Below are 25,003 nucleotides of genomic sequence, written 5' to 3'. Positions count from 1 at the left end.
TGGGAATATGGGCAAAATCTGAAAATCCTAGAAATGTTTTAATTAAAATGAAAATAACCTAAAGGTGATCAGCATTTCAAAATAACTTATTGACATATATATGGCTAACGTGTTGTAGGGATAGTTTAAAAAACAAGAGAAGGCTTATATTTTCCACTTGTTCTATTTTGAAATAATCTTCACAGTAGAAGGACATGCTTACCGAAAACTCTTCTCCTGATTATACATAACTCCATATTTACATATCTTGAGCATCAGTTTTCAAAAAGTTCTTCCATTAATATAGTAAATGCATAGCTCAAGGTCTAAACACATCTGAGACTTCTATTAATATGTCACTAAAAGCTTAATATTGTATTATTGTCCATTGGTTGTGTAAAACGTACTATATAATCTTTGGTGGCAAAGATGTGCTGTAAAATATCTTATAGTTAGAAACCATTGAAATAGAAACTGAATTAATAGGTTTGAGAGGTAATGAATTTATATTTATGGTTCTCAAAGCCTACTTTTTTCTCATTCATGATTTAGATCATATTGTATTTGTCATTCTGTTCTCAAACTAAAATATTTATAAAATTACCCATTATCATACAGGTAAAGAAAAATCGGGGTTAAATCAGAGATGCAGTGTCATGTTTCTGACACTGGCAGGTAGCAGGTATTTGGGGAAAAAATGACTGGCAATGGGCAAGCCTATGATAAGAGCTGCTTCTGTTAATCTGGAATTCAGGGGCTTCCTGAGCTGGAGCCTATACATCTGTATTTAATTAGTCTAATTAGTTTAATTAGTGGATTTTTGTTTCATGATTTATCCAGTTGTATTAAGAATCGTTAAAAAATTTTGATATCCATATCTTTTAACATCAACATTGAGTTTAATTACGTGCTGTATGAAAAATACCCCTTTTTGGTTTTTGATGTTGCTGCCCAATAATTTCATTTAATAATTCCTTTATATTTTTATGCAAGAACCTGAGAATAACTATGCCCTATTTCATAGCCTTGATGGCTCTTGTTATGCTTCTTTGTACTTTTCCCATTTATACTATACACTCCCTGAGATTAAACATACAGGAACATCATGGACTTACATGGTGACAAATTATTTCTTGTTTTTATTTCTTTTACAATAAGTCCAAGATTTCCATTTTGCTTTTTTGATCAGCAATGGCTATTCCATTGACTCTTCCTCCTAAACTCCCCACCAAATTATCCATAGCTCCTAATCTTTTCCAAGTATTAATTTGGTATCAGATTTGTGAACTTCTGTTCCTGTACATAGAGTGTTTTACGCAATAGTGGAAAATTTGGCAATTTGAGTTCCTTGAAATTGCAATGTGTCTCATTTTTTCTTGGCAATTTACTAGTCATTTGGTCACTCTGTTGAAAAACCTTCTTATATGTCCGTTTAATGCAGTTTTTTGATTTCGTCCTTCACAAAGCAAGGTTTTTGTGTGGGAATCCTGCAAAGGCCCTCTACAGTGAATGTGCAAATATTTTGTTCACTTTTTCTGCTGTTGCCTTAATCTTTGAGCACTTCTTGATGTACCTCAATTTTCTATTCATTTGCGGACTTTTGGGCTTCCACATCTCTAGCATACGTTTCAGGGGGGTAGATAAGCTTTTTTTGGTCTGTCTTGTTGACACTGGGAATCATTGTATACAGATTGAAAGAGATAAAATATTGATGTTTCTGTGCTGCAACTTGAAAAGGTCTCAGTCTTGATATTTGCTATATAGAACAAAATGTAACTGAGAGTGAAGAAGAGTTGACGAGAGGAGGAATTTTGGTGGCTAGGATAGTGGAGAATCGGTTAGCTATATCCATAACAAGTTGAATTTGATCACTGGGCTTCACTGCTTTGTAACCTAGTTTCATGTGAAAATGAGTCTTAGATGGTCTTAGATGATTTTGCTGTGCATGTGTATGTCTGTGTCCGTATGCCCCCAAAACCTTGGATCTGCTTTTACTTTATTTGCTTATTTTACTTTAAGTAAAATTATCATTTTTATGTAGTAATTTCAGGACATAAAATTTGGAACACATGTATCTTGGTTGAATTTGTAGCCTTGTCGAACTAATTTATGTTCTTGAGCGTACTTGAAAACTTCACATTATATGCTAGCTTACTGCAGTTTCTTGGATTTTAGTGGTTTCATGTGCTGGCACAGTCCCATGACAGAGAAACCTCTAAGCTCTGATAAATTATAACATTTAAAGTCTGTCAGTCCTGATGGGATGTGTAGAAGTTCAAAAGCCATTACTGGTAGAGTTTATATCGCCAGTTAGTCATCTCGTAATAGGCCATATCTGATCTCTCCAAGACTATTGAAAAAAATAAACTCAGTTTCAAGATCAGCGTAATTTAAGATAGCTTTACAGTGGAACACTTTCAAAGTCTTCTATGTAAGAAATGTTGCCCAGCTAACGCTAATATTTTTTTCCACAAAATTCTCCATTTTGGGAACCAAAAGTAAAATTTCGAATGGGGTTCAAAATGAGGTGACATGATAGCGTAAAGTTACTACAAGCCACCTCAAGCCTGGATCAGTAAGTCTTGTGCTGTAGAGAACCCTTCTAACTTCATCTGTGCTAGTAGATCCAGACACAGAAAGAGCCAACTGGAAGAAAAAGAAGGCTAGGCAATTCGTAATACTTATTTATCTGTTTTTGAGAACTATGGCTTGTTCTGAACACATTCTAAATAAATCTGCATAAAGTATAATTTCTGGAATAATTTTTCCCAACATTGGTTGTATTAAATGAAGTTTTGCTCTTAGGTGGTTCTTTGTGCTCCAGGATGGCCAGCACTTGAAGAATTGTACCTTACTTCTAATAATATTACAGTTTTGGAAAGGTAAGAAGAGTAACATGAGCATAAGTCAGTCTCTTGTGGTTGATGTTCTGTAAAGTTGAGTAGCAGATAAACCTCAAACTAGATTCCTGTAATATTTAAATCACATGATATAATTGTAAAATAAATGGTGGGTATTTCATATGATGTACTTTAAAACATTTTTGTATGTACACATTTATTTGCGTGCAGTTATATACTTAGAAAATCATTGTTTTTATTAGAAAATAACTTTAAATGTTCTGCTTTTGTGCTTTTTTTTTTTTTAATGTTGCAGGCCTGAAAATGTTTTGCAGACCCTGAAGCTGTTAGACCTTTCAGACAACCAATTACTAGATGGAAATCAACTGCATCTAATAGCACATCTTCCCAGGTAGCTATTAAGCAAATTTGCTGGAAATTCTTTATCTTGTCCTGGATATGCATTCGTTTCCATGGCTTTTTTTGACTGAAGTATGGTAATATTGGTGTTGCATAGAAGGTTTATGGAATCTTGAAATAAAGGCATTTTTTCCTCTTGAGGAGAGTAACTAATTTATTTAATTGAACTATTTTTAGCATAATCTTATTTTTGTTGTATAGTAAGACATTTTTGAACGTTACTGTATACTTAGGAAACGAAGTTATTCATCACATTACTAAGTTCATTGTATATGTGCATGTACAGGGTTTTATCCAAGATGACAGGCTTGTAGAGTTTGTGTGGACTGCCAAAGCAAAGGAGCTATGGAAATGGCTTCTTAGTCTGAGAATAGTGCTCTGACCATGACAGTGTAGTGCAGGTTAATTAGCAGCAGCACAGCCGTTGGGCGAGTCTGCAGAACGCTGTAGGGCAGGTCATAGGAATGTATTGCTCTTGAAGCAGGCACGCTAATGATCCTTGGTGGCAGATAGTTTCCATGCGCAACTTCAACCCATGCTGTCTGCTTATTTCTCCCTTGTGAAGCAAAACTGAAAGGGATTAGAGGGAGGTAAAAAAGTGCAGCGATAATTCTTCCCCCCTCTCTGTCATCTCCTCTTGGTCATCAACTATGGTGAAGGTTACTGTTGTTACTATACTGGTAGAAGTGTGTCACTATGTTTATATTTGTGCGTCCCCCACATAAGCAGTCTATTTTTTGGAATTTTCAGTGCTTTGTGGGGGTGGTTTAAAAACCGTGAAAGAGACATGCCTCAAAATGTAAAAAAAATATGTAATTCCCTTACTGCCTTAGATAAATGTATTTTCACTTTCTTAAAAGATCACCTGTGGTAATATCCTTTACTCAGATTCCTCTGCTTTACTGTGTTCTTAGTAGCACTGTCTTTATGGTATTTTGGGGCTTTGAGCTATGATTTTCTGCTCTTGGGCTTACTATCCAGGCAAAGTTGGTGTTTTTTCCTTCCTTTTTAGAGTACTTCAATTACAGTGACTCAAAAATTGTAGGACTAGTAAGGTAGTCTTGCTAATTGACAGAGTTATCATCTTGGGCTTCACACCAAAATAGCAACTATGAGGAATCAACAAGCTATTTAAAAAATCATTTGGAAAATCACTCCTTTTAAGTCCAGGAGTCATTGTCTCTGTTTCAAGTCAAAACTTGAAACTATTGCACTTGTTCCCTGAAAGATGTATTCCCTGAACACCCTGATGAAATCTGGATATTGGCTGTGAAGTTGCTGTTAATTTGTCAGTTGTAATGCATCATATCAAAAGTTTATTAGAGGCTTGTTTAAAAAAAAAAAAGTACTTTTTTTTCTTTACAAAAAGCTTTACATACCAGATGTAGTAATCATTGTATCTATTAAATTGCAGATTAGAACAGCTAATACTTAGAAACACTGGAATATCTTCTATACACTTTCCTGATGTTGGATTTGGTATGTAAAAGAAGCAATTTGTTTATAGCTTTATCATACTGTTTATTTGAAGTTTTCATTCTTGTCTTGTAAACTTACTCTTTTTCTTAGGATTCAAGACTAAAATGTTTCCTTCATTAAAACGCCTTGCAATAAATGACAATAAAATATCACAGGTAGGTTAGATTGTGATAGTTCTGCATTATCTTAATATGTATATCTTTGTTTAGAAATAACTTGCAGTTCTTTTTCTTAATTTCTTTGATTATATGCGTAAGATCTTGAGGCAACTATTGATTTCTTTCGTCACCAAAGAAGGATAATCTAGAATTTAAAAACAGTTTCTTGGAGTCTCAGTTAAGAATGTTTATGGTAGCTAGTCCTATCCCTCAACTACCTTGTAATTCCTCTTGTCCTTCAGTATCTGAAGTAGAATCAAGAAGCTATGTAGTTTAATTTTATATTTACACAATTAGAAAAGACATGGTAATGCCTTTTTCCAATGTGTTCTCAAAACTGTTTTTCACTGCACTTTTTTTGTCATTGATTTGCTGCAGTTAAGCAGTTCAGTTTCTCCTTCCAGAGAGTGGAGGTGGAATTTTTTTTTTTTTTTTTTTTTTTTTTTTTTTAAACCAAAGCAGCATGGGCAGCTAAGCCAATCTATTGCTTGCTGTCACTGCAAAGGGCAGGTCCTGATTCACTGTGTGTCCCCTATCTTTCCTTTTTACTTACTGTATATGCAGTCTTACATCTCTTCATTGCTCATTAGGTCTGTCTGTGAACTTTTGTACCTCACACACTTGGCAGATAACTAACCTGGATAGTTTTTTGCTGGGCAACTCAGCTGAAGCATCTCACAAGGAGCCCATCAGTGCCAGAGCCAGCCCATGTCTATGGCAGGATGGGGAGGTGGGAGCAAGGGTGGGGGTGTGAAGTCTTTCCCCCTTCTAGCAGCAGTGAACAGTTAGGTTCGCTCACCACAACGGGTAGAGCTGTGTCCTTAGGAAAATCATGAATTGCAGAGTTAAGGTAGGTGGCCCATGCCATTTTCACTTTGGGTCCCTCTCAGGCCGGTAGGACCTATCTGCATGGTATGTTTTATGGGCATATTGGGGCATTAGAGTATTAAATGTGCATGAATTTGTTTTTTTTATCAAGTTAGGGTTTCAATGGCCTTGCTGTTCTCAGAAAGGAACTTGTAAATTGGCATTGGCAAAACCTTATATGAAACTCAAGAAAACCACTTATAGTATAGTAATCTGTGGTGATAGGTGTCAGCTGGGTTTGTACTCAAATGCCACTGTGGCCATGTAAAGTGGAGGAGATTACGGGGCTCAGAGGTAATACTACTTGTTGCTGGGTGTATTCTGACGTTGGTCTGGGGCCTGTGGTCACGCAGCGTGTAATTCCTAGGAAGGCTTGTGAGAGGGAACGCAGACACAGGCTGTGTCCCAGTCTAGTGTCACTTCTCCCCTTGCTGTCAGCTCTGTCTACTGCACTTACAGTGCCTCTGTTTTTGTTTGATGAACTCAAACTTGAGGCCTGTTTTCCCTAATATGAGGATTGCTGCTTCTGTCGTAATAAGCCCTTCTGCTCTGAAACAAGTATGTATTAAGATGCTCTTTTGGTAGACTTTTGCTTCCCAAGATCTTGACAGTTTTCTTTTGCAGAAAGAGTAATTAAGGAGTATGATGGAACAGAGAGTTAGAGAGTTTTACTTTCTTCATACCACTTTTCTACTAACCCTGTAACATATATATGTGTATGTATGTGTGTATATATATATAGCCCCTCCCTGTTCCATTTAGTCAGTAACATGGGAAAAAAACCTGTTACTTGCCAAAAAACTGTAACCTTTTCTTGTTCCTCTCCTTACTGGGTTTCTACAGCTACCTATTGCAGCAGAGAGCATGAGTAAGACACTTCATTTGACATAAACTCAAGTGGTACAATTAAAATCAATGTTATGTCTAGCCTAAGCATGTACCCCAGATCCTAGAAACTCAGAGAATACTAATGATCTAAAATGAAGAGTACTTCCTGATCTGTTTAATTTTTCACTTAATTAAATGTAATACGATTCTCTTCTTACCTAAATGCACAAGATGAAAGTGCTTGGTTCTGTTGACCAACAGAATAATTTCAGTCATGGTCATTGTACAGGAAAAGTCAGTGTTACTGTGTATTGTTGTGAAATTAAGTATGTTTTATGTTTGTTCAAAAGTGTTTCCCTCCATTTCAGTGGTCATCTATCAATGAGCTTGATAAACTGCCAAGTTTGCGCTCACTGCAGTGTCACAATAACCCTTTGATGGACACAGAGAAGAACCCAGAGACCTTGAGACAGCTAATTATCGCCAAGATAGGTCAATTGGGGGTTTTGAACAAGTCTGAGGTACGTGATTTTTCGGCAAATAGCATGAGCAGTGGGGGGAAACTTTTAAATCATTGAGTTCTCAGTTTGTTTGAAGATTATTGTTTGTCTGGGTGCAGGAAAAGTAAAGTACTGACTATTCCATCATATAGTAAATGGGCAGTAGGTAAGATCAGTAGATCAAGCTTTGTTCATGACCACTGCTAACTCGGTGAGGGCTAGGGCAAGCTGGAGAAATGTTTTTTCAAGTGCCCAAGTCCTACAGATGTTGCAAGACTGTTAACAAAGCCATGTGCTGGCCAAAAAAGAGAAAAAGCAGCACTGTTACATCTGTTTCGGTGTCTGTAATTAAAAAAAAAAAAAAGAAAAAGGGCATTTGTCTTCTATAATAGGAAGATAGCATTACCTAAACCAAATCAAACTTCCGGCAAATGTTTATCATAAAAGAGAGCAGAAGTGGCATCTGTTCTATAGTTACAAGAAATAGTGCTAAAAACATTCTTGCATCATGAAGTAACATTATTGCCATATGTACTTATATATGGATCAGTCAGTACTTGGAGGTAGAGTTTGTAAGAATCTAGATAGCTTTAAAATGTACTGAACACCCAAGTAAGTAACAGCAAGGAGTCAGTATCATGAATTAGATTTTCTTCTTGGGAAAGACAGCATAATTATACTATGGGCCATTCCTGTGTCAGTACAGATCCTTCCTGCTGAAAGGAAAGGAGCAGAGCTTGATTATCGCAAAATATTTGGAAATGACTGGATAGCAGCTGGTGGACATTGGAACCCTGAGAGAAACAGACCAAGTGAAGAATTTCTTGCTGCCCATCCCAGATATCCATCACTTTGCCTTAGTAAGTATGATTAAAGCAAAACTCACACTTCCTTCCTTCTGGCACCGTGGTAGCACTAGTTTGTTCTCTCTTCAGTTTACTTCCCTTCCCCTTGGTGCTTGTCCATGTATTCCTGCTGCCTTAGGAAAGCCCACCTGAGGCAGGCCCCCACATGCAATTGGCATTCAGTGCTGTGGGGCAGTCGCAAAGTGCTGCACCCTTCCAGGCACCGCTGCTTTGGGAACTTGGGCTCACTGCCCTGACAGGCAACCTGTGAGCATTGCCCTGTGGGCAAGTGGGCAGCTCATATCTGCAGCTGGGCCTTTTCTAAAGCAGGAAGGTGAAGCAACACCTCTGTGCACCAGCTGCCTGTTCCACCCCACCGCTGCGCCTGCCCAGGCTCCCTCCTAAGTGCTGAGGATCGAGGAAGCAGCCCTGGAGCCTGCTGTGTTTCAGTGCTGTGTCCCAGCTGAGAGAAACCAAGGCAACAGAGACTTAGGCCTGGTGCCTGATCAGTACCAGACTGCTCTTTTTAGGTCTCCTGTTTAGTTGTTCAGTCTCTGAATTTTTGATGCATGTCTACATGTACTTTATCCTTCACACACAGAATATGGTGCACCAGAAGAAGGAGAATTGAAGAGACAGCAGCCTTTGACTCTGAAGAATCAGCTTCTGAGTAAGAGGCTGGAGATGGTGAAAATTATTGCTTCTGCCTTTAAAATATGTTATGAGCTTGGCAGTCCCTGGATGTATATGGAGAATAAAGGGTGGAAAAGCCTTTGCAAGCTCACAGAATTGTAACTTGTAATTTTGCTGCTCTGACCTGTATGTATCATGGAGTTCAAAGCCTCTGTGTTCCATCTCTCTAGAATAATTTTCTTAATTAAGACTTAGTGGGCGATAGTGGTATGCAGCATTCCCTCCTGCTGGTGTGAATGACTCCTGTACAGCCTGAAAAAGATTTGAGATTTTAACCTTAATAGCTAAACTATTTTGTGATACTGGTTTTGTTTGTTTGTTTTTAAAACAGCTTCTTAACTACAGGACAGTGAAGAAAAATAAGAGTAGCTTTGGTATGGGGGCTGTTTACATATTTAAACTAGGTTACATCCCAGATGCACAAATTCACCTGTTATTGTTTCCTCTGTGACAGAAGAACTGAACTTCCCCCCCCCCCCCCCCCACACGCCATGGGCAAAATAGCTTTTTAAGGCAGTATCTTCTAACAATGTGTTTAGGTGGAAGACCAACTAGGAATGTAGTTGACTAGACAGAATAAGAAACTTTTTAAAAGGTTTCTAAAGTCTTAAATCTCTGAATAAGAAAAAATAAAGGCTAATAACTCTGCCTCAAAAAGTACTTGTACAGTGCTTTTGAGATGCTGAGGGTCAGAAACCTGCTTTAAATTGAGCAGGTCATTTCTACTGCAGGTTATTTAAAAAAAAAAAAAAAAAAACTAGAAGTTTTATGTAAATATTCCTTTTGAGCACTAAATATTTTTAAAGTGACTGCTTAATACTTAACATTTGTTTTCCCCAATTTATCAAGAACATAAATGAAAATTAAATTTCTTCAATAGTTCTCTGAAAAAATAAGAGCCACTCTCTGTTAAATGGCATCTTAGCTGCTCAGAAACAGGCTACATCCTCACTTTTTGAAGAAAAGATCAGGCTGAGTGGGGGGAGCAATTTGTGTAAAAACCACACCAAAAACACTGTGTGCTCCTGACTGAACAGTTCCTTTCACTAATGCTGCCTGTTCTTCCTTTAGCTTTGACAATTAAGTGTCCTGACAAACCTGAGCAGAAGCCACTAGAGAAAAAGCTACCAGGTAAGGAGTCATTTCTCATTTTAGCAGTTGATAGTAACTTCTTTTCAAATAAGTTTATATTAAAGGGTGGCAGCTGCCCCTAGCTTTGTTAGCTAATTACTCCCTTGAAGATTCTCTCTTACAAAGGAAAGACAAAGTAGAATTTGTTTGAAAAAGCCATTTTTTCCCAATCCTTTTACAAGTTACTTTCAGTCCAGTTCCAAAAATCAGAAAGTTGATGCTTGTGTGACTACCTCTGCTGCTGGTTACATGATTAATGTGTCTGAGGCAATCAAAGGCTAATTAACTGGTATGAAATGTGGAGACTGTGCTAACTTAAAAAGAACATGAAGTTTTAACAGCCAACTACTTAGTCTGCAATTCTCAATATTTACCTCTACTATTTTATACATTGAATGAGAAATTTGATTCTAACCTTCATCAAATTTTTATTTATGTATTCTCAAGTTAAGTTTTAGTGCCTGTAGACAACTAGAATGAACAGACTGTGCTAAATAAAGTTGAAGGTTTGGAAAGATGCATCAGAATGGAGCATGAGAAAAAAGACTTACTCAAGCTGTATTTTAAAATAAAAATCACATTTATTATCACAAGTTTCATAAAATCAGATACAGCTTTTACAAAAGTGTTTGATAGAAAAATATTTGTCTAAGTACAATGTGCAGTATTACACGAATAACTCACTATTGCTGTGCCTTTAGATAAAGCTTCAAAGGAAGTGAAAGTTTAACCAAAATATCCAGTATATCTGTTGAAAACACAGGTACCACCTTTGGCACAAACAACACTTAGTCATTCAAGATCCATTACAAAAAATATCCCTTTGTGTAAGTGACTTCATAATACAAACCACTATGCAACTCTGCTGGCAATCTGTTTGGGACTAATTAATGTGGTAATGTTTCTGAGAATGGCACTAGTTGCAGTGACACTGATTTCTTTATGCTGAGAGAGCTGATTCCTGGTATGAAAACTGTCAGGAATAACTGACAGATGCAAGTTGTTAGAAGGTGACTGGTTTGTGTCCCAAAGGTCACTTAGTTTACTATGTTTCAAATACCAACTCCAAAAAGGTAAATTATGAAGCCGTAACACTTTTAATTTGGTATATGGAAATCAAAGCACTTAAACAGTAGTAGCATATTCTGTCTGATCCACCAGAGATTAAGCTGATTTCAAATTGATATTAGCAGTTATTTCAGTTACAAAAGACATTATTGCAGTGTTAGAACTGAAGCAGCAGTACAGCCTTTCCTTGATGCTATGAACAAGTATACTTGAAACACTAGTACTTTGCTACAGCTCAGTGACAGCAGCATTTTTCTAGTAATTTTTTTTCTTTGCCTTTGACAGATTCTATGACTATTCAGCGGGTCAAAGGATTGCTGTATCGCCTACTCAAAATACCTGGTTCAGAACTGAAACTGTCCTATGAAAGTTCTAAAGTGAGTTAAAATTCAACAGCGAAATACTTCATGCTGCTAAAGGTCAATGGCATGTTCTGAATACTACATAATGAAGTGGGTTTCATTTAAGGAGGGTGGTCTTCATGCTGTAATTTGAGACCTGATTTGATTCCTGTAATATGAGACAGATCCTCCCTGACTGCAACTGCCTGGTTTAGATTTGGTTTATATGAACAGATTTTAATTTAAATCTGTTTTTTTTCCCCACAGCTGGAAGGAAAAGAAGTTGAACTAGACAATGACCTAAAGCCTTTGCAGTTTTACTCAATAGAAAATGGAGACTGTGTGTTAGTGCGGTGGTGATAAGGGACCCTCTTGATAGATTGAAGGAAAATCAAGCACTGGAACAGCAGAAGAGTTATGGGCTACCTGCAGACAGCATCTACATCGGTGTTCAGGCACAAGTTGTGGAAGAACATGGACTTCATACATGGCACCAGAGAACTACATGACCATATTTCCAGCTCTTAAAATTAGTAGTCAGTCTTCCTGAAAGCATTTGCTTTTGGGTGAAGTCTCATGTGAAAGGTACCAAACAGACAGTGCTTATATCCATCAGTTAAATAAACCCTTCTGCTGATATTTTATGCTACTTTCCTGCTGTAGTGGTGAGAATTTTTTTTTTATTAATTAACTGAACTGATATGCTGTAGGTGCAATATCTTTGCTTACAATAGCTCTAGGACCAAATTAGTGCTGCACTGAAAGAGGCTACTTACCTTTTTTTCACCTACTTCCAAAGACCTTAAAGCACACAGCAGTAGAACAGCAGTAACTGTAGAGGTACCTACACACCTTAGACTATTGTCTAAGGTATCTGTCAAAATCTGACAGACTTTTATTCTACCTACAGCATTAACATACCACAGTATATAAGTTCTCAGCATCCTGCAAGCATTGCTAGTTTTTAGTGTTCTGTTGCTCAAACTTATTTTACTTTCAACTGTCTACCCTCAGATTCATATCTAATGATACATTATGCTATCAGTCTGAGTCAGGCTAAGTTTGCAGTACTGCAACATTTGGTATAAGCAAACTTTAGAATGGTATCAAAATGACAATGGTATAAACAAACTAAACATAAATCCTAAACTGTAGCTGACCCAACGCCCCACACAGCTAACAGCAACCTCTCAAACAGATGCTAGCATAGAACCCCTGCTGCAGCAAGACCTCCCAGGTGCCCTGGTACTGAGCACAGCTCTTGGCTAAATACTGGCACAGTTCTATACAGAGTTAAATCAGTAGTATTTTAATTTACAAAAGACAGGCTAGTTGGCATTTTTATGTGCATTTATTAATTACAAGTAGTTCTTTGACTTTATATAAAAAGGAAATTGCTTATCTTAAACATTTTGGTTTTGTCTGATCATCTATGCTATAGAAAATGGATAGTATCAGTCCACTTGTAATTACAAAAGGGATGTGCAAATATTTGTTACACTTTAGTTGAAACCCAACATTAAATGATACCTTAATATTCCTTATTGTTTCCAAAAATGAAGCCAAATATCCACTTTTGCATGATTATTATATGCTACCCTGTTTTCTGAGGCAAGTCTGTCATCTTTCCTCACATCTACAAGGATCTCCACACAGTTCCTTTACTCTCCAGAGCTCTCTCAGTTCCTGTGGAGAATACTGAGGGGAAGACAGCATGCCATTCTCACATGTCTTCTCACACAGCCAGAGACTGTCCTGTCAAGAGAGACAGTAGTTTCAATACATTTTGCTGAAAATGTTTAAGGTCTTTCCATGCAAACTTTACAGCCAAAATCAGGTTTTCAGTGCTTGCAGCAACAAGTAAGTGCTGCACACAAAGATCACCAAGTAGACACAAATGCAGAGCCCCTATCTGATCTACTAGAGCAGTTTAGTTCTTAGAGTTGTTTTTTTTTTTTTTTTGGGGGGGGGGGGGATGCTTATATATAATTATCCTGGGCTCTTCAGTTGTTGCTCTGCTCCCCCCCCCTTTTTTTAAAAATTCTCTTTTTTATGGCAGAAAGCCAGTGAAGCAAAATGATACATCATGGCTGAACTGTGTAGTTTGCAGCTAAATTTGAGGTTGTTTCAACACAGCAGCTTTTTCAATGGTGGCAGACTTTGCCTCCTACAAAAACTAGAGCAAGTAGATACATATCCATAAGGACAAGACACCAGTGCTAGTCAATTTAGTTACATCAGCATGGTGCTCTTAGTAATAACTGACCCCTTCCCCCAGAACTCTTCAAAAAAACCAAAATTTTACAGTAGCAGATCAGACTTACAGACTACTGTGGTTAACATCAATGAATCTAAGTTGTTTTGGTCTTAAGCTTTTAAATTTCCACAGATGAAGATAAGTGAGTCTGCCTAAGGCAGATGGCTAGAGCCAAAAAATTTCATTTCTATAGGCCACACTATTTAACTGGTGAATGTGAAAGCACCTATTGAGCTGAGGCTGAAAATTTAAGTGCTTGAACCTCCAGTTATTTGTGCATATTTACCTACCTCCTCATGCCTGCTCTGTATCTACACACTTGAAAGAAACATGTGAATGTGCTTTCGGGGGGTCAGAACTGATCTAGCTGGTTTGCTCCCTTTTTACAGAATAGCCTAGCAGTGAGAGAAGTCATCCAAGCAGTAGAAAATTGTGTCCCCCAGCATCACGGAGGTGCTCTCCACCCTCATGCGGAAAAGCTTCTGGAAAGCCCTGAGCCAGACAGCAACCATTACCACAGATGAGCAAACCTCCTCCTGTGTAGAAGCATGTCCTAGGTTCCTATCTTTGCTCTGAGAACTCTTTTCTCACCACCCCCAACTTAAAAAGTTTTTTTGTTTTTTTTTTTTAAACAAGTGTTTTCAGGATTTTATCCAATGGCTGTTGGGGGGGGGTTATTATTTTTTTTATTATTATTCTCATATTCTATGCTACTTAGTCATGTTCTTCCATAAGATCAGAGACTTTCTGCAGACTTACTTGGTATCGCTTGGGTCCTACAGCTGCCATCCAGATGCCCATACTCACATCTTCACCCTGAAACAACACATTTGAAAAAATACAGGTATGAGCACTGGAAAAGCCTGACTTTATGAACTACAGTAAGTTGCCTCAAGTACAGGCAGTAAATATGGTAACGGTGAAAAGCTACACTGGAGTATTTATTTTAGAGATGTTATATTAATCCTCCCAATTTTCCTGTGATAAAACAGTAACTTGTTTTCACAAGGAAACCAGTACAAAAACTGAGAATACAGCTCCAGAGGTTCTTAATCCAAAGCATTTGTGCTTTGACACAGAGCAGACACTAGGCATAGTGACCACCTGCACTGTGAAAAGCCAAAGCATCAGCCAGGAGAACCCAGTGCTAACATCCACTTGTGCAATGTGCTTTCCCACTTACCCAGTACATACACTGCTCCCCAAATCAGTCTAAAGTAGAGAAACCGAACTGATGCTTTAGTACCTGGTACGTCTTTAATCGTTCGGAGTTGCTGGCCAGCCACTGAACGATATCTTTGGAGATGATGTAGCCAGACCCACAAGCAAAGGCTGGATATGCAGGACTTGGGTACTCCAGCTCTTGCCATTTCCCAGTTCGATCAACTGCCCAATTTAGTCTGAAACTGAAGATCATGTTAGCCATGCGAGATGTTTATACAAAGCCCTCTGTAAAACCCATGAACACAGCTAACATCACTGACATGACACTAATAAACAGTACTGAGAGGAAAAAGTAGAAGGTGATCCTAATCATAGTTCAGACAGCCTTATTTATCTAGGGTCACACATCTAATCCAACACAACAGCTTAAAGTAAGCATAGTTTGATCTCAGTCTCAGGTAGTAAGAGAAGCTTTTCTCAAAAACAGAAAAAAATACAGCACTGACAGTCTCATCTTCAGCATGTCTGCACTGCTGCTGGGTTTTGCTTCGGTTAAGCACAAGCTTCCTTACAATATGTTCAGTAAGAGTCACAGAATCAGTCACAAAAGGGTTGAGGTTGGAAGGGACCTCTGGAGATCACCTAGTCCAACGCCCCTGCTCAAGCAGCATCACCCAGAGCACATCGCCCAGGATTGTGTCCAGATAGGTTCTGAACATCTCCAAGGAAGGAGACTCCACAACCTCTCTGGGCAACCTGTTCCAGTGCACAGTCACCCTCACAGCGAAGAAGTTTTTCCTCATGTTGAGCTGGAACTTCCTGTGTTTCAGTTTGTGCCTGTTGCCTCTTGTCCTGTCACTGGGCACCACTGAGAAGAGTCTGGCCCCGTCCTTTCTATGCCCTCTCTTCAGATACTTATACACATTGATAAGATTTCCCCCCGCCCCCCCCCACAGTAGCCCTCTGCTGGACTCTCTCCAGTAGTGCCATATCTCTCTCGTACTGGGGAGCCAAGAACTGGACACAGTACTCCAGATGTGGCCTCACCAGGGCTGAGTAGAGGCGGAGGATCACCTCCCTCGACCTGCTGGCAATGCTCTTCCTAATGCAGCCCTGGATACCATTGGCCTTCTTGCCCACAAGGGCACATTGCTGTCACATGGTTAACTTGTTGTCCACCAGGCCTCTCAGATCCTTCTCAGAACCTCACAGAGCTGCTTTCCAGCAGGCCAACCCCCAGCCTGTACCGGTGCATTGGGTTATTCCTTCCCTAGGTGCAGGACTTTGCACTTGCCTTTGTTGAACTTCATGAAGTTCCTCTCCACCCATCTCTCCAGCCTGTCTAGGTCTCTCTGAATGGCAGCACAGCCCCCTGATGTATCAGCAAACTTGCTGAGGGTGTCCTCTGTCCCTTCATCCAGGTCACTGATGAATAAGTTGAACAAGACTGGACCCAGTACTGACCCCTGGGGGACACCACTAGCTACAGGCTCCAACTAGACTGTGCCGCTGATCACAACCCTCTGAGCTCTGCCATTCAGCCAGTTCTCAATCCACCTCACCGTCCACTCATCTAACCCGCACTTCCTGAGCTTACCTGTGAGGATGTTATGGGAGGCAGTGGCAAAAGCCTTGCTGAAGTCAAGGTAGACAACATCTACTGCTCTCCTCTCATCTACCCAGCCAGTCATTCCATCATAGAAGGCTATCAGATTGGTTAAGCGTAATTTCGCCTTGGTGAATCTATGCTGACTGCTACTAATCACCTTCTTTTCTTCCACATGCTTAAGAGGTGACATCCAGCATGAGCTGTTCCATCACCTTTCCTGGGATGGAGGTGAGGCTGACTGGCCTGTAGTTTCCTGGGTCCTCCTTCTTGCCCTTTTTGAACACTGGAGTGACACTGGCTTTCTTCCAGTCTTCAGACACCTCTCCTGTTCTCCATGACCTTTCAAAGATGATGGAGAGTGGCCTAGCAATAACATCTGCCAGCTCCCTCAGCACTCGTGGGTGCATCCCATCAGGGCCCATGGATTTGTGGGTGTCAGGTTTGCCTGAATGATCTCTAATCAGATCCTCCTTGAACAAGGGAAAGTCTTCCTTTCTCCAGACTCTCTCTCTTGTCTCCAGGGACTGAGATTCCTGAGGGCTGGCCTTAGCAGTAAAGACTGAAGCAAAGAAGGCATTCAGTAACTCTGCCTTCTCTGTATCCTTCGTCACCAGGGCACCCACCCCATTCAGCAGCGTTTCAGGTTTGCATTTTCCCTAGTCTTCCTTTTGCTACTGATGTATTTGAAGAAGCCCTTGTTGTCCTTGACATCCCTTGTCAGATTTAATTCCAAATGGGCCTTAGCCTTCCTTGTCGCGTCCCTGCATACTCTGACAACGTTCCTATATTCCTCCCAAGTGGCCTGTCCCTTTTTCCCACATTCTGTATACTTTCTTCTTCTGTCTGAGTTTTGCCAGGAGCTCCTTCCTCATCCATGCAGGTCTCCTGCCCCCTTTGCTTGACTTCTCACTCAATAGGGATGCACCAATCTTCAGCTTGGAGAAAGTGATGCTTGAATATTAACCAGCTCTCTAGGACCCCCTTCCTTCTAGGGCCCTAACCCATCCAATTCCTCTAAGCAGGTCCCTGAAGAGGCCAAAGTTTGCTCTCCTGAAGTCCAGGGTTGTGATCCTACTTACTGCCCTGCTTCCTCCTTGCAGGATCCTGAACTCAACCATCCCACAGCCAACAACATGCCTGTGTCCAATCCCCTTTGGTCAAGCAACACCACACAAAGCCAGGCCCTCCAGCACACATGCAATTGCATGCAGTTACAGTAATGTTACACAACCTGCTTTCCTGACAAAACTAGTGGCTGCCAAGAAGCAAGATGAAGTATTACTTTTTTGTATGCTGTCTCCCAGAAACAGCTAAGCTAGTTCAAAATGCCTATCAAGATAACTTGGTCCTGGTTACAGTAAAGACAATATTTCCTTTTAGAAAGGAATGCTAGACCTAGCTTTATTTTCTTAACCTACTGATTTGCTGTTCAAGCTTTGAGGGAGTCACTTACCTTCTCTATGCTGTTTTCCCAATGAAAATCAACAAAGTGGATGTTCAGCCAAGGCCATCATCGCTGAATTACAAAAACCTTCCTGAAGGTTTCTTTCTCTATGGAGGATAGTACTTAGTACTAGATGTCTTCAAAAAGTCTGAAATGCTTTGTCTGAACTGATTTGTCTCTGCACCGATTCCTATTCCCAGCCAGCGTGGCACAACTAGCTTTAACACTCTGTGGCACCCTGCAATACTATAATATTGTTAGGCTGTTGTGTCAGCCATGATAGATGCCTTACTTTTCCAGTTTGGGAATAGGCTGGTATTACACTGCTCTTTCCTTACAAGTATTTCATGCCCTCACAGCTAACTGGCATAACTTTGTCAAAGCAGCAGATTCTCCCCCTTTTGCAAACAGGTAAAGCGTAGCTGAATTCAGTCATGAGCATAAGAAGCTTAAAACTTCAGGCAGCTACTAAGAAGTCTCACCTCAGACAGCAGCACTGTAACAGTGAGGAGATACAGTTTAATGGCAGCTCGGTTACCATACTCTACACTCACAGCTGAAGCTGACATGTGAAAGCACGGAGTAGATAAATGTGACATCTGATACTAAGTCTTAACTGAATTTAGGTATCTTCCACTCCAGTGAGTCACAGCAGGAGGGCTATAGCCCTCCCCACCCCCCGACTGAGGCACATGTGCTGCGCTTATCATTTTACACTCCCTATAGTGATTTCCACCTCATTTGTTCACTGCATCTCACACTTGTCTTATATGAAGACTGTGACCATTAGAGAATCTACACTTGAAAATGTCACCTCTACGGAAAGTTCTCCACAGAGTTGATGATACGTTTTGTCCATTTTTTCCCCTCCCTCTCTCCCTCCAGCTTCTCTTCTTCTTCTCAGTATCCTACCAGGAATAAAATTACTTGATTACTTGATACCTTAGCACATCATTTCTACAGAAAGACCCAGCAAAACTCATTTTTCAGTCTGAAGAAAAAAAGTACTATCAATTCTCCTAAATTCATACAATGGCTATTCTAAGAGGGGCCTAGAAGTCAGTTACTAGAACAGGACGGTATCAGCATATCCTGCACCCCACAAAAAAAGGGTGTTTGTATTACAAATTAAACAGATCTTCAAAGAAAACTTAAAGTGTATGAAGTTTCTTCTTGGACTAAGATGAAAAAACAGCCCCATTCTGAACTCCCACTACTTTTTATAGTGCTGTAGCTGAGACAACTTCAGTGAATTGCTTTTTCATTTATGACATTCACATCAGATTCAGTCTCTCTCAGAAACAGATTGGTACATTCTACATAGATTTGGTCATTTGCAGACATGATTATTGACCCCTCAAAGAATTATCTGTCATGGCAGAGGAAGACTAAGTCTTTGACTACAGATTTAAAAGAACAGTAACTAAGATAAGTATGTTCCCTGCAACATAAGCCAAAATTCTGGAGTAGGATGCCTGGACCATTTGTTTTTCCAGCCTGCAGTCCTAAAATGCTCTAGATTAGCTAAGCAAAGTTTTCACCATGGAGCAAGCCCATGGTAAAGAGCAACACAAAGGGATGCATATGCAGGGACAACAGGGAGTAGGAAGGCAACCTCTTTGCTCTTACGGTAAAGAACACGTTCCAGAATAGCCTCCCCTACTAATGATCCCATCTTACTTTCATTCTTAGCCTAGCCTGGTGGAAGAGGTGGGTGGTCCTAAGAAAATGTAACAGGCACTAGGCAATTTGTCCTTCAAGGATTTATACAGGCCACAGAACAGACGCCCACCACTCAGATCTTTGAGACTATCACAAGATATTCCACCCCCCATTTTATTAATCACTTTAAGAGAAAGCAATGCTCAATGCCAGATCTGCCAAGGAAAACACCTCTAGCAGCAAAGGCCAGCTCTCCTTCAGTAAGCAGATAGCAACAGAAAGACACATTATGCCTTTGCATTATACTGGCTGTTATACCAGCATAGCCACGTATGCCATGAATGGTGAGGAAAGGGGAAAGATAGGCTATTTTGATCATCCTGGCTATTCACAAGTGCAATGCAGGCTTGGGAGCTTCACTTGAGAATTTTTGAATCAGACTCACCATTTCAGTCAGCAGCAAAACTGATAGCGAAGTTTGTCATTCACAGACTTCAAAATAATAGGCAGACTAAAAAGTCAATTTTGTTTTTCCTGTTTACCACATTTCCCCAAGTCCACCAGAAAAGCTACAGTGGCTTCAGAAACTGTAATGTTCACAACACTAGCATATACTTCCATTTTTAACTTTACCCGTCTGTAATATTTTTATTTACTTGTTAAAGTCCCATGACAAAGACATGTTCTAGAGCTAGGTAAAGTATATGACAAGCTCAAACTATCATAAAGGCACATTCTGGAAAGCTACTGTAAAATATCATTTTTTGTATTTGAAGATTCAAAGCCTTACACTTAAAAAAGGTTGGCTCTTTATAAGTAGCTTCCGTAGGCGGAAGTGGGGAACCCACACAAAAACAGTCCTAAAGCAGTAAATTGCTCACTAAACAGAAAAACAAAAAGTATCTCTTAAAGACAAGTTGAAAGACTCACTTTCCCCACCAAATGTTTGGCCTGTCCAGTTTTTTCTGCATTATCCTGTTAAAAACAGCCTCCAAATCAATGTAACAGTCATCATCCGTCTTCAGCAACAAATCAAAGCTTGTTGATTCAACTGTCCTGTAGCCAAAAAGAAGAGTGACGAGATGCTGAACTGTAGCCCACAAACTACAGTTATGCAAGAGAACCCTCTGCAATGGTTTTGGGGGAAGTAGAGCTGAAAGGAGGAGGGAATGACAGATATTCCTTCCCTCAGCTTTTAAATGTTTCCCCTGTTGACCAAGGCTGACTGCTTGTCCTACAGAGAGAAGATGCAGCTGCTATAATATGATCCTATAGCAGGGATTTGTGTATGAGCTGAAGAAAAGAAACTTGAAGAAAGGGCTTTGTTCTCTAGGACAGATGGTGGATTTACTTATAATGAATCTGTCTTAAATAGTGTTGACCTCACAAGGATATGAATTCCTGCTGATGACTGCAGCACAGCTGTTAAAAGCCCATGGCAACATAAAGGGTCAGCAGTCTATTCTTCAGGATAAGACAGTCAGTCCAAGGGCAGTACAACACTGAAAAACTACAAGGAACATCTGTGGTAATAGCTTTGTACTTATTCTTCCTTGGTAAAGCGCCCTTCAAATATGAAATAAGTAATTTTTAACTGTCTGAAATATTTCAATATCTGTCACTTGTAAAATAACTGAAGAAGCTCAAAATTCTAGAGATTATTCCTTGGTTTATCACAACTTGTGCAAGTTGTCAGATAATGTAACGTTGGATTATCTTGCACTACAAGCAAAAACAGTAATCCCTAAGAGAAAATGCTTTCTTTTCAACTTACCATCGGTAGAAGTTCAGCAGTTTGGCTGGAACATTTCTGTAAGTGTCAATAACATCTACAAAAACAATATCATCATAGGTACTGCTTTCTTCCTTCAATAAAGCATCTTCTTTTTCAAGATTTTTTTTATGACTTGCAAACCTTTCAGGGCGAGTATGCAGGCTTTTTAGAAGAGCATCACCTTCTGAAAAAAGCAGCACTGATCATTAGACAAAGTGTATATCTATGTACTATTTCACATGCTTCTCTTGGATCATATACAACATGCCAACAAAATGAAATCAGAAAATGTGTCCCACTCAATCCAATTAAGGAAATCCTACTGTTAGTTTAAAAATTTGTATCAACAAAAGTTAAAAGTGCAGAAGAATAAACCTATATACATATATATACACACACACACAGACATATTTCCATTAGGTCCAATAGAACTTTTATAATATTTAAAGTAAAAAGGTACTTTCTTCCTTTTCAGTAACAAAAGCATTCAATTTAAGGTTGTTTAATATAAGAAGTTGTCTGCAACTTCACTCTTACTCTTACAGGTAGATTAGCAAGGCTGTTCTGCATTACACCACTGAGTTCTAAGCATATGTATCTGTAACCCTCTCCCCCCAAAAAACAAACCAAAGCAAAACAAGAAAACACCTATGCTAAATATTATCAATATTAATATCAATATTAAGCATAGGTGGTCCCTGCTCAACTGCATCATATAACTGACTGTAGGTAAAAGCTAAAGAGCTATTGTAATACTGAACTTCTTGATAAGGAGGTAGTCTGTGGGTACTGAACTTCTTGACAAACAGGATGGGAAAGGCTGTAGCACACCTCAGTTTATGCTCCTACACAGATGACAACAGGACTGTCCAATTGTATCTGCCAGGCCTAGCTACAAAAGCACAGGAACAATGGTCTGAAAGTCATTGCTTGCATTGGCTATGATGGACAGATAACACAACCATTGCAGATGTCAACTTCAGTGTTATGTGCCTGAAAGTCCAGACATTGGAAAGGGCGCCTATCAGGTCTCTGAACATCCTGCTGAAATAGGTATAAAATAGCAACAGTAGCAGTGGAAAAACAGGCTATGTTAGGTAGTCACTGTTTCTACAGAGTTAATATTAAACATTATGGCACAGTATTTCTAATTCTAAAAGTAGCAGGACTGGACAAATGTGAAAATTATCAGGGAAAGATTTCTTGAGGGCACTATTACATCACATTTTTAAACTTGGGTTTGGTAACAGAAAACAAGGACAGGGAAGCTAGTCCAGATAAAAGTGTTACTTCTGTTAATAAAAAGACAAATGAATAAAAGTCAACTGGAGTGGCTGACAAAGGGAAAGCAAAGACACCATATCAGGCAGAATAAAATAGAGGAGAAAAATCAATTGTTTCTACTAAAATAAAACTTCTTCAACTGATCAAATTCATAGGGATAACATGATTTTTACCTCAGAAATGTAATTACTGATTCTATTGTATCACAACATCAAATATGCTGCTATGTTCTGCAGACTTACCTTGAACAGTGTAGATAAAACCACCTGCTATTCCCTCCACACCTTCTGTGAACTCGTGTGGCAACGACCCTTCCCCTGCCTGCTAGGAACAGATTAATGGAAAGAAAGCAATTCATTCATCTCTCTTTACTGAAATGCTTTTCTCTGAGATTTTAAGTTGTAAAGCTTGCTGGTAACTAAGAATGAAATTAATTTAAAGCACTTCTGGTATCTGCGTAATGAAAGATACTTTAACTGTAGATTTCTGTGGCAGTTTTGAAAAAGTTTCACACAAACTAGTGTCATTGTGAGTTCAAAACCATGGGAACTCACAATACCTCAAATATTCTTATTTCACCATCCATTGAAACTTTTAGAAAGCTGGTTTTGAGGTTGTAAAGTTAATCTAGCTTAATTACAATGGTACAGCAGATTAAATCAAGCAAAGTTTTGACAGGAGAAGAGACATTACCATACTTTATCAAAAAGCAAAACAAAGAAAAAAAAAACACCAAAAAAGCCCAACCTCAATTCCATTGATTTTACTGCAAATTTTAGCACGAGATTTTTGACTCATTTTGCCATTTAATCACATACTGATACAGCTTCACAGCTGACAAAGACAATGGGTGAACTTTATTCCCTTCAGAACAAAACAACATGCCCTTTAGTAGCATTGTTTTTTGCATGCCATAACCCATTTCCTGGATGAAAGAAGCTTTGACTCCAAGACAACAGAAGCAGCCCAACTGCACTAACAATTCACAGAGAAACAGAGCGAGCAAAATGATAGATGCCCAAGACTTACAGAAAAAAAAAAGAAAAAAAGAAAAGAAAACATGTTTGGAAAGAAAAAAATATGACTAGGTGACTCACTGTAATGACTCTGAAGACACCCCCTCCATCATTCACCACCACTTTCTGAAGGTTTCTCGAAAGAAGGCCCTGAAGATCCTGGCTTTCCCACACAATGGTACCTTCAAAACTCTGTTGAGAGAGCACAACACTGTTACACAGGTATTCAAAGACTTCAAAGGATGAAAATCAAACAGTTTAATTTTAAAATAGTCAACTTTATGTGAAGCATAGTTTGAACACACAACATCAATGTTTTACTTATGCTTTAATAAAAGCAAGTTATAGATAAAAGAAAGACATCTGTGAAACTCCGTAACACATAATCATGCTTTTAAGACTAATCATGAGTCTCTGCATTAGGAACATTATTAAAGTTTTAACAGAAGTCTGGCATAAAACCCTTCGGCTTTTTAACATCATTAAGATGGCATTTAAAGGTGAACTGAAGTGCTTTTTTAAAAATAAGCTATAAAATCCTGCATTACAAAGAAAATACATTAAAGCAGATTTGGAAATAAGTGCTGCTTTTTAGTTATCTGCCAAAACCAGAGATCACAGACTCGATCCTGACATCAGCAAAACTCAAAGGAAAACAGAGCCACCTTTATCCCGGCAAAGCTGTCACGAGTTACTGTAGGAGAGTCACAGAACTCTGGCCTCACATCTTGGCAAATAGGAAAAGGAAGAGAAAGACAGACAAGTGAATCTCTTTAGAACTTTTTATTTGTAATTGTCAATTAAAGTTATGTCAGTGCACGTTATATGCATAAGATCTTGCATTTAAAAGCATTTCATTTCAACTTTAAACTATTCTGCCTAACAGTCCAACTATTGCACATTTATATAAGACTTTTTTCCTGAAAACTCCTGAGAATGTGCAAAAGGACAAGAAGTGGTATGTTGTACAGGTAAGAGCAGTGTTAGCATTATGCTTTCTCATTTTTTAAGCTATCTCACTCTCATCATGAGGTAATATACAGTAGTCATATGGTTATTACACTCTGACTACTAGATGAGTGGGTTCAGTTTTGTTTCTCCCAGCATCATATGAAACACACTGGTAGGTAATACGCACCTGAGAACAGAAAAACAACTTGTTTTAACTATTTGTAGATACATCTCTTTGTTGCTTTGGAAAGTCCTTCTGTTCACTTCTGCTAACCTCTCAGCTTCTCCCATTTCAGGTTCCTTGTACTGTTACCTTCTCCAGAAACTCTCCACTACTGACACATCATTAAGCTCAGCTTTCAGTCCAGCTCAAATTCTTTGAGCTTTCCTCCAGATCTCAGCATCTGCAGCATTCTTGATATTTAATCAGAGCTGCGTATTTCAGAACTCTCTCATCTATTATTTATAATTCCAGCTTTATAATCCAATAATGGAGCTAGTCAATGTCTATTCAAGCCTGCCTTGCATGCTCCATACTTTCCCCTTGTTTGTTTAGTAACAATTTGTTTAACCCATCAGTTATCAAAACAAATGGACCACTGCTAAGATTTTAGTGGCAGGACCCCTGAAAACCCCAAACAGTGAAAAGCATACTCTGTACTTCTGTATTTGCAAGGGCTGCCATCTCCCATT

General features: G+C 39.1%; 2 protein-coding genes across 4 annotated transcripts in view; one reads left to right on the top strand and one right to left on the bottom strand.

The window, feature by feature from the left end:
* TBCE (tubulin folding cofactor E) overlaps positions 1–11,798 on the top strand; it is a 34,663-nt gene extending 22,865 nt beyond the window's left edge. Inside the window, exons 8-17 of the mRNA XM_026109888.2 lie at positions 2,785–2,861; positions 3,136–3,231; positions 4,654–4,718; positions 4,809–4,873; positions 6,940–7,092; positions 7,778–7,931; positions 8,518–8,586; positions 9,681–9,740; positions 11,094–11,185; positions 11,417–11,798. Of these exons, the coding sequence (XP_025965673.1) occupies positions 2,785–2,861; positions 3,136–3,231; positions 4,654–4,718; positions 4,809–4,873; positions 6,940–7,092; positions 7,778–7,931; positions 8,518–8,586; positions 9,681–9,740; positions 11,094–11,185; positions 11,417–11,509 (924 nt within the window). The 3' untranslated portion in view covers positions 11,510–11,798. The remainder of the gene's footprint in view (positions 1–2,784; positions 2,862–3,135; positions 3,232–4,653; positions 4,719–4,808; positions 4,874–6,939; positions 7,093–7,777; positions 7,932–8,517; positions 8,587–9,680; positions 9,741–11,093; positions 11,186–11,416) is intronic.
* The window catches only part of B3GALNT2 (beta-1,3-N-acetylgalactosaminyltransferase 2), a 33,467-nt gene continuing 18,763 nt past the window's right edge, over positions 10,300–25,003 (bottom strand). Inside the window, exons 6-12 of one of the 3 annotated variants that reach the window (XM_026109890.2) lie at positions 23,441–23,551; positions 22,586–22,667; positions 21,060–21,243; positions 20,216–20,341; positions 14,653–14,812; positions 14,166–14,222; positions 10,300–12,904 (exon numbers count right to left, since the gene is read on the bottom strand). In XM_026109890.2, coding sequence (XP_025965675.1) covers positions 12,770–12,904; positions 14,166–14,222; positions 14,653–14,812; positions 20,216–20,341; positions 21,060–21,243; positions 22,586–22,667; positions 23,441–23,551 — 855 coding nt within the window. In that variant the 3' untranslated portion in view covers positions 10,300–12,769. The remainder of the gene's footprint in view (positions 12,905–14,165; positions 14,223–14,652; positions 14,813–20,215; positions 20,342–21,059; positions 21,244–22,585; positions 22,668–23,440; positions 23,552–25,003) is intronic. The other 2 variants (XM_026109891.2, XM_026109892.2) reach the window with 2 other exon arrangements.

The sequence above is a fragment of the Dromaius novaehollandiae genome, chromosome 3 (assembly GCF_036370855.1).
Source record: "Dromaius novaehollandiae isolate bDroNov1 chromosome 3, bDroNov1.hap1, whole genome shotgun sequence".
Lineage (NCBI taxonomy): Eukaryota > Metazoa > Chordata > Aves > Casuariiformes > Dromaiidae > Dromaius > Dromaius novaehollandiae.
Note: the sequence above shows the minus strand (reverse complement) of the source record. Positions and strands in the feature narration are given on the sequence as shown.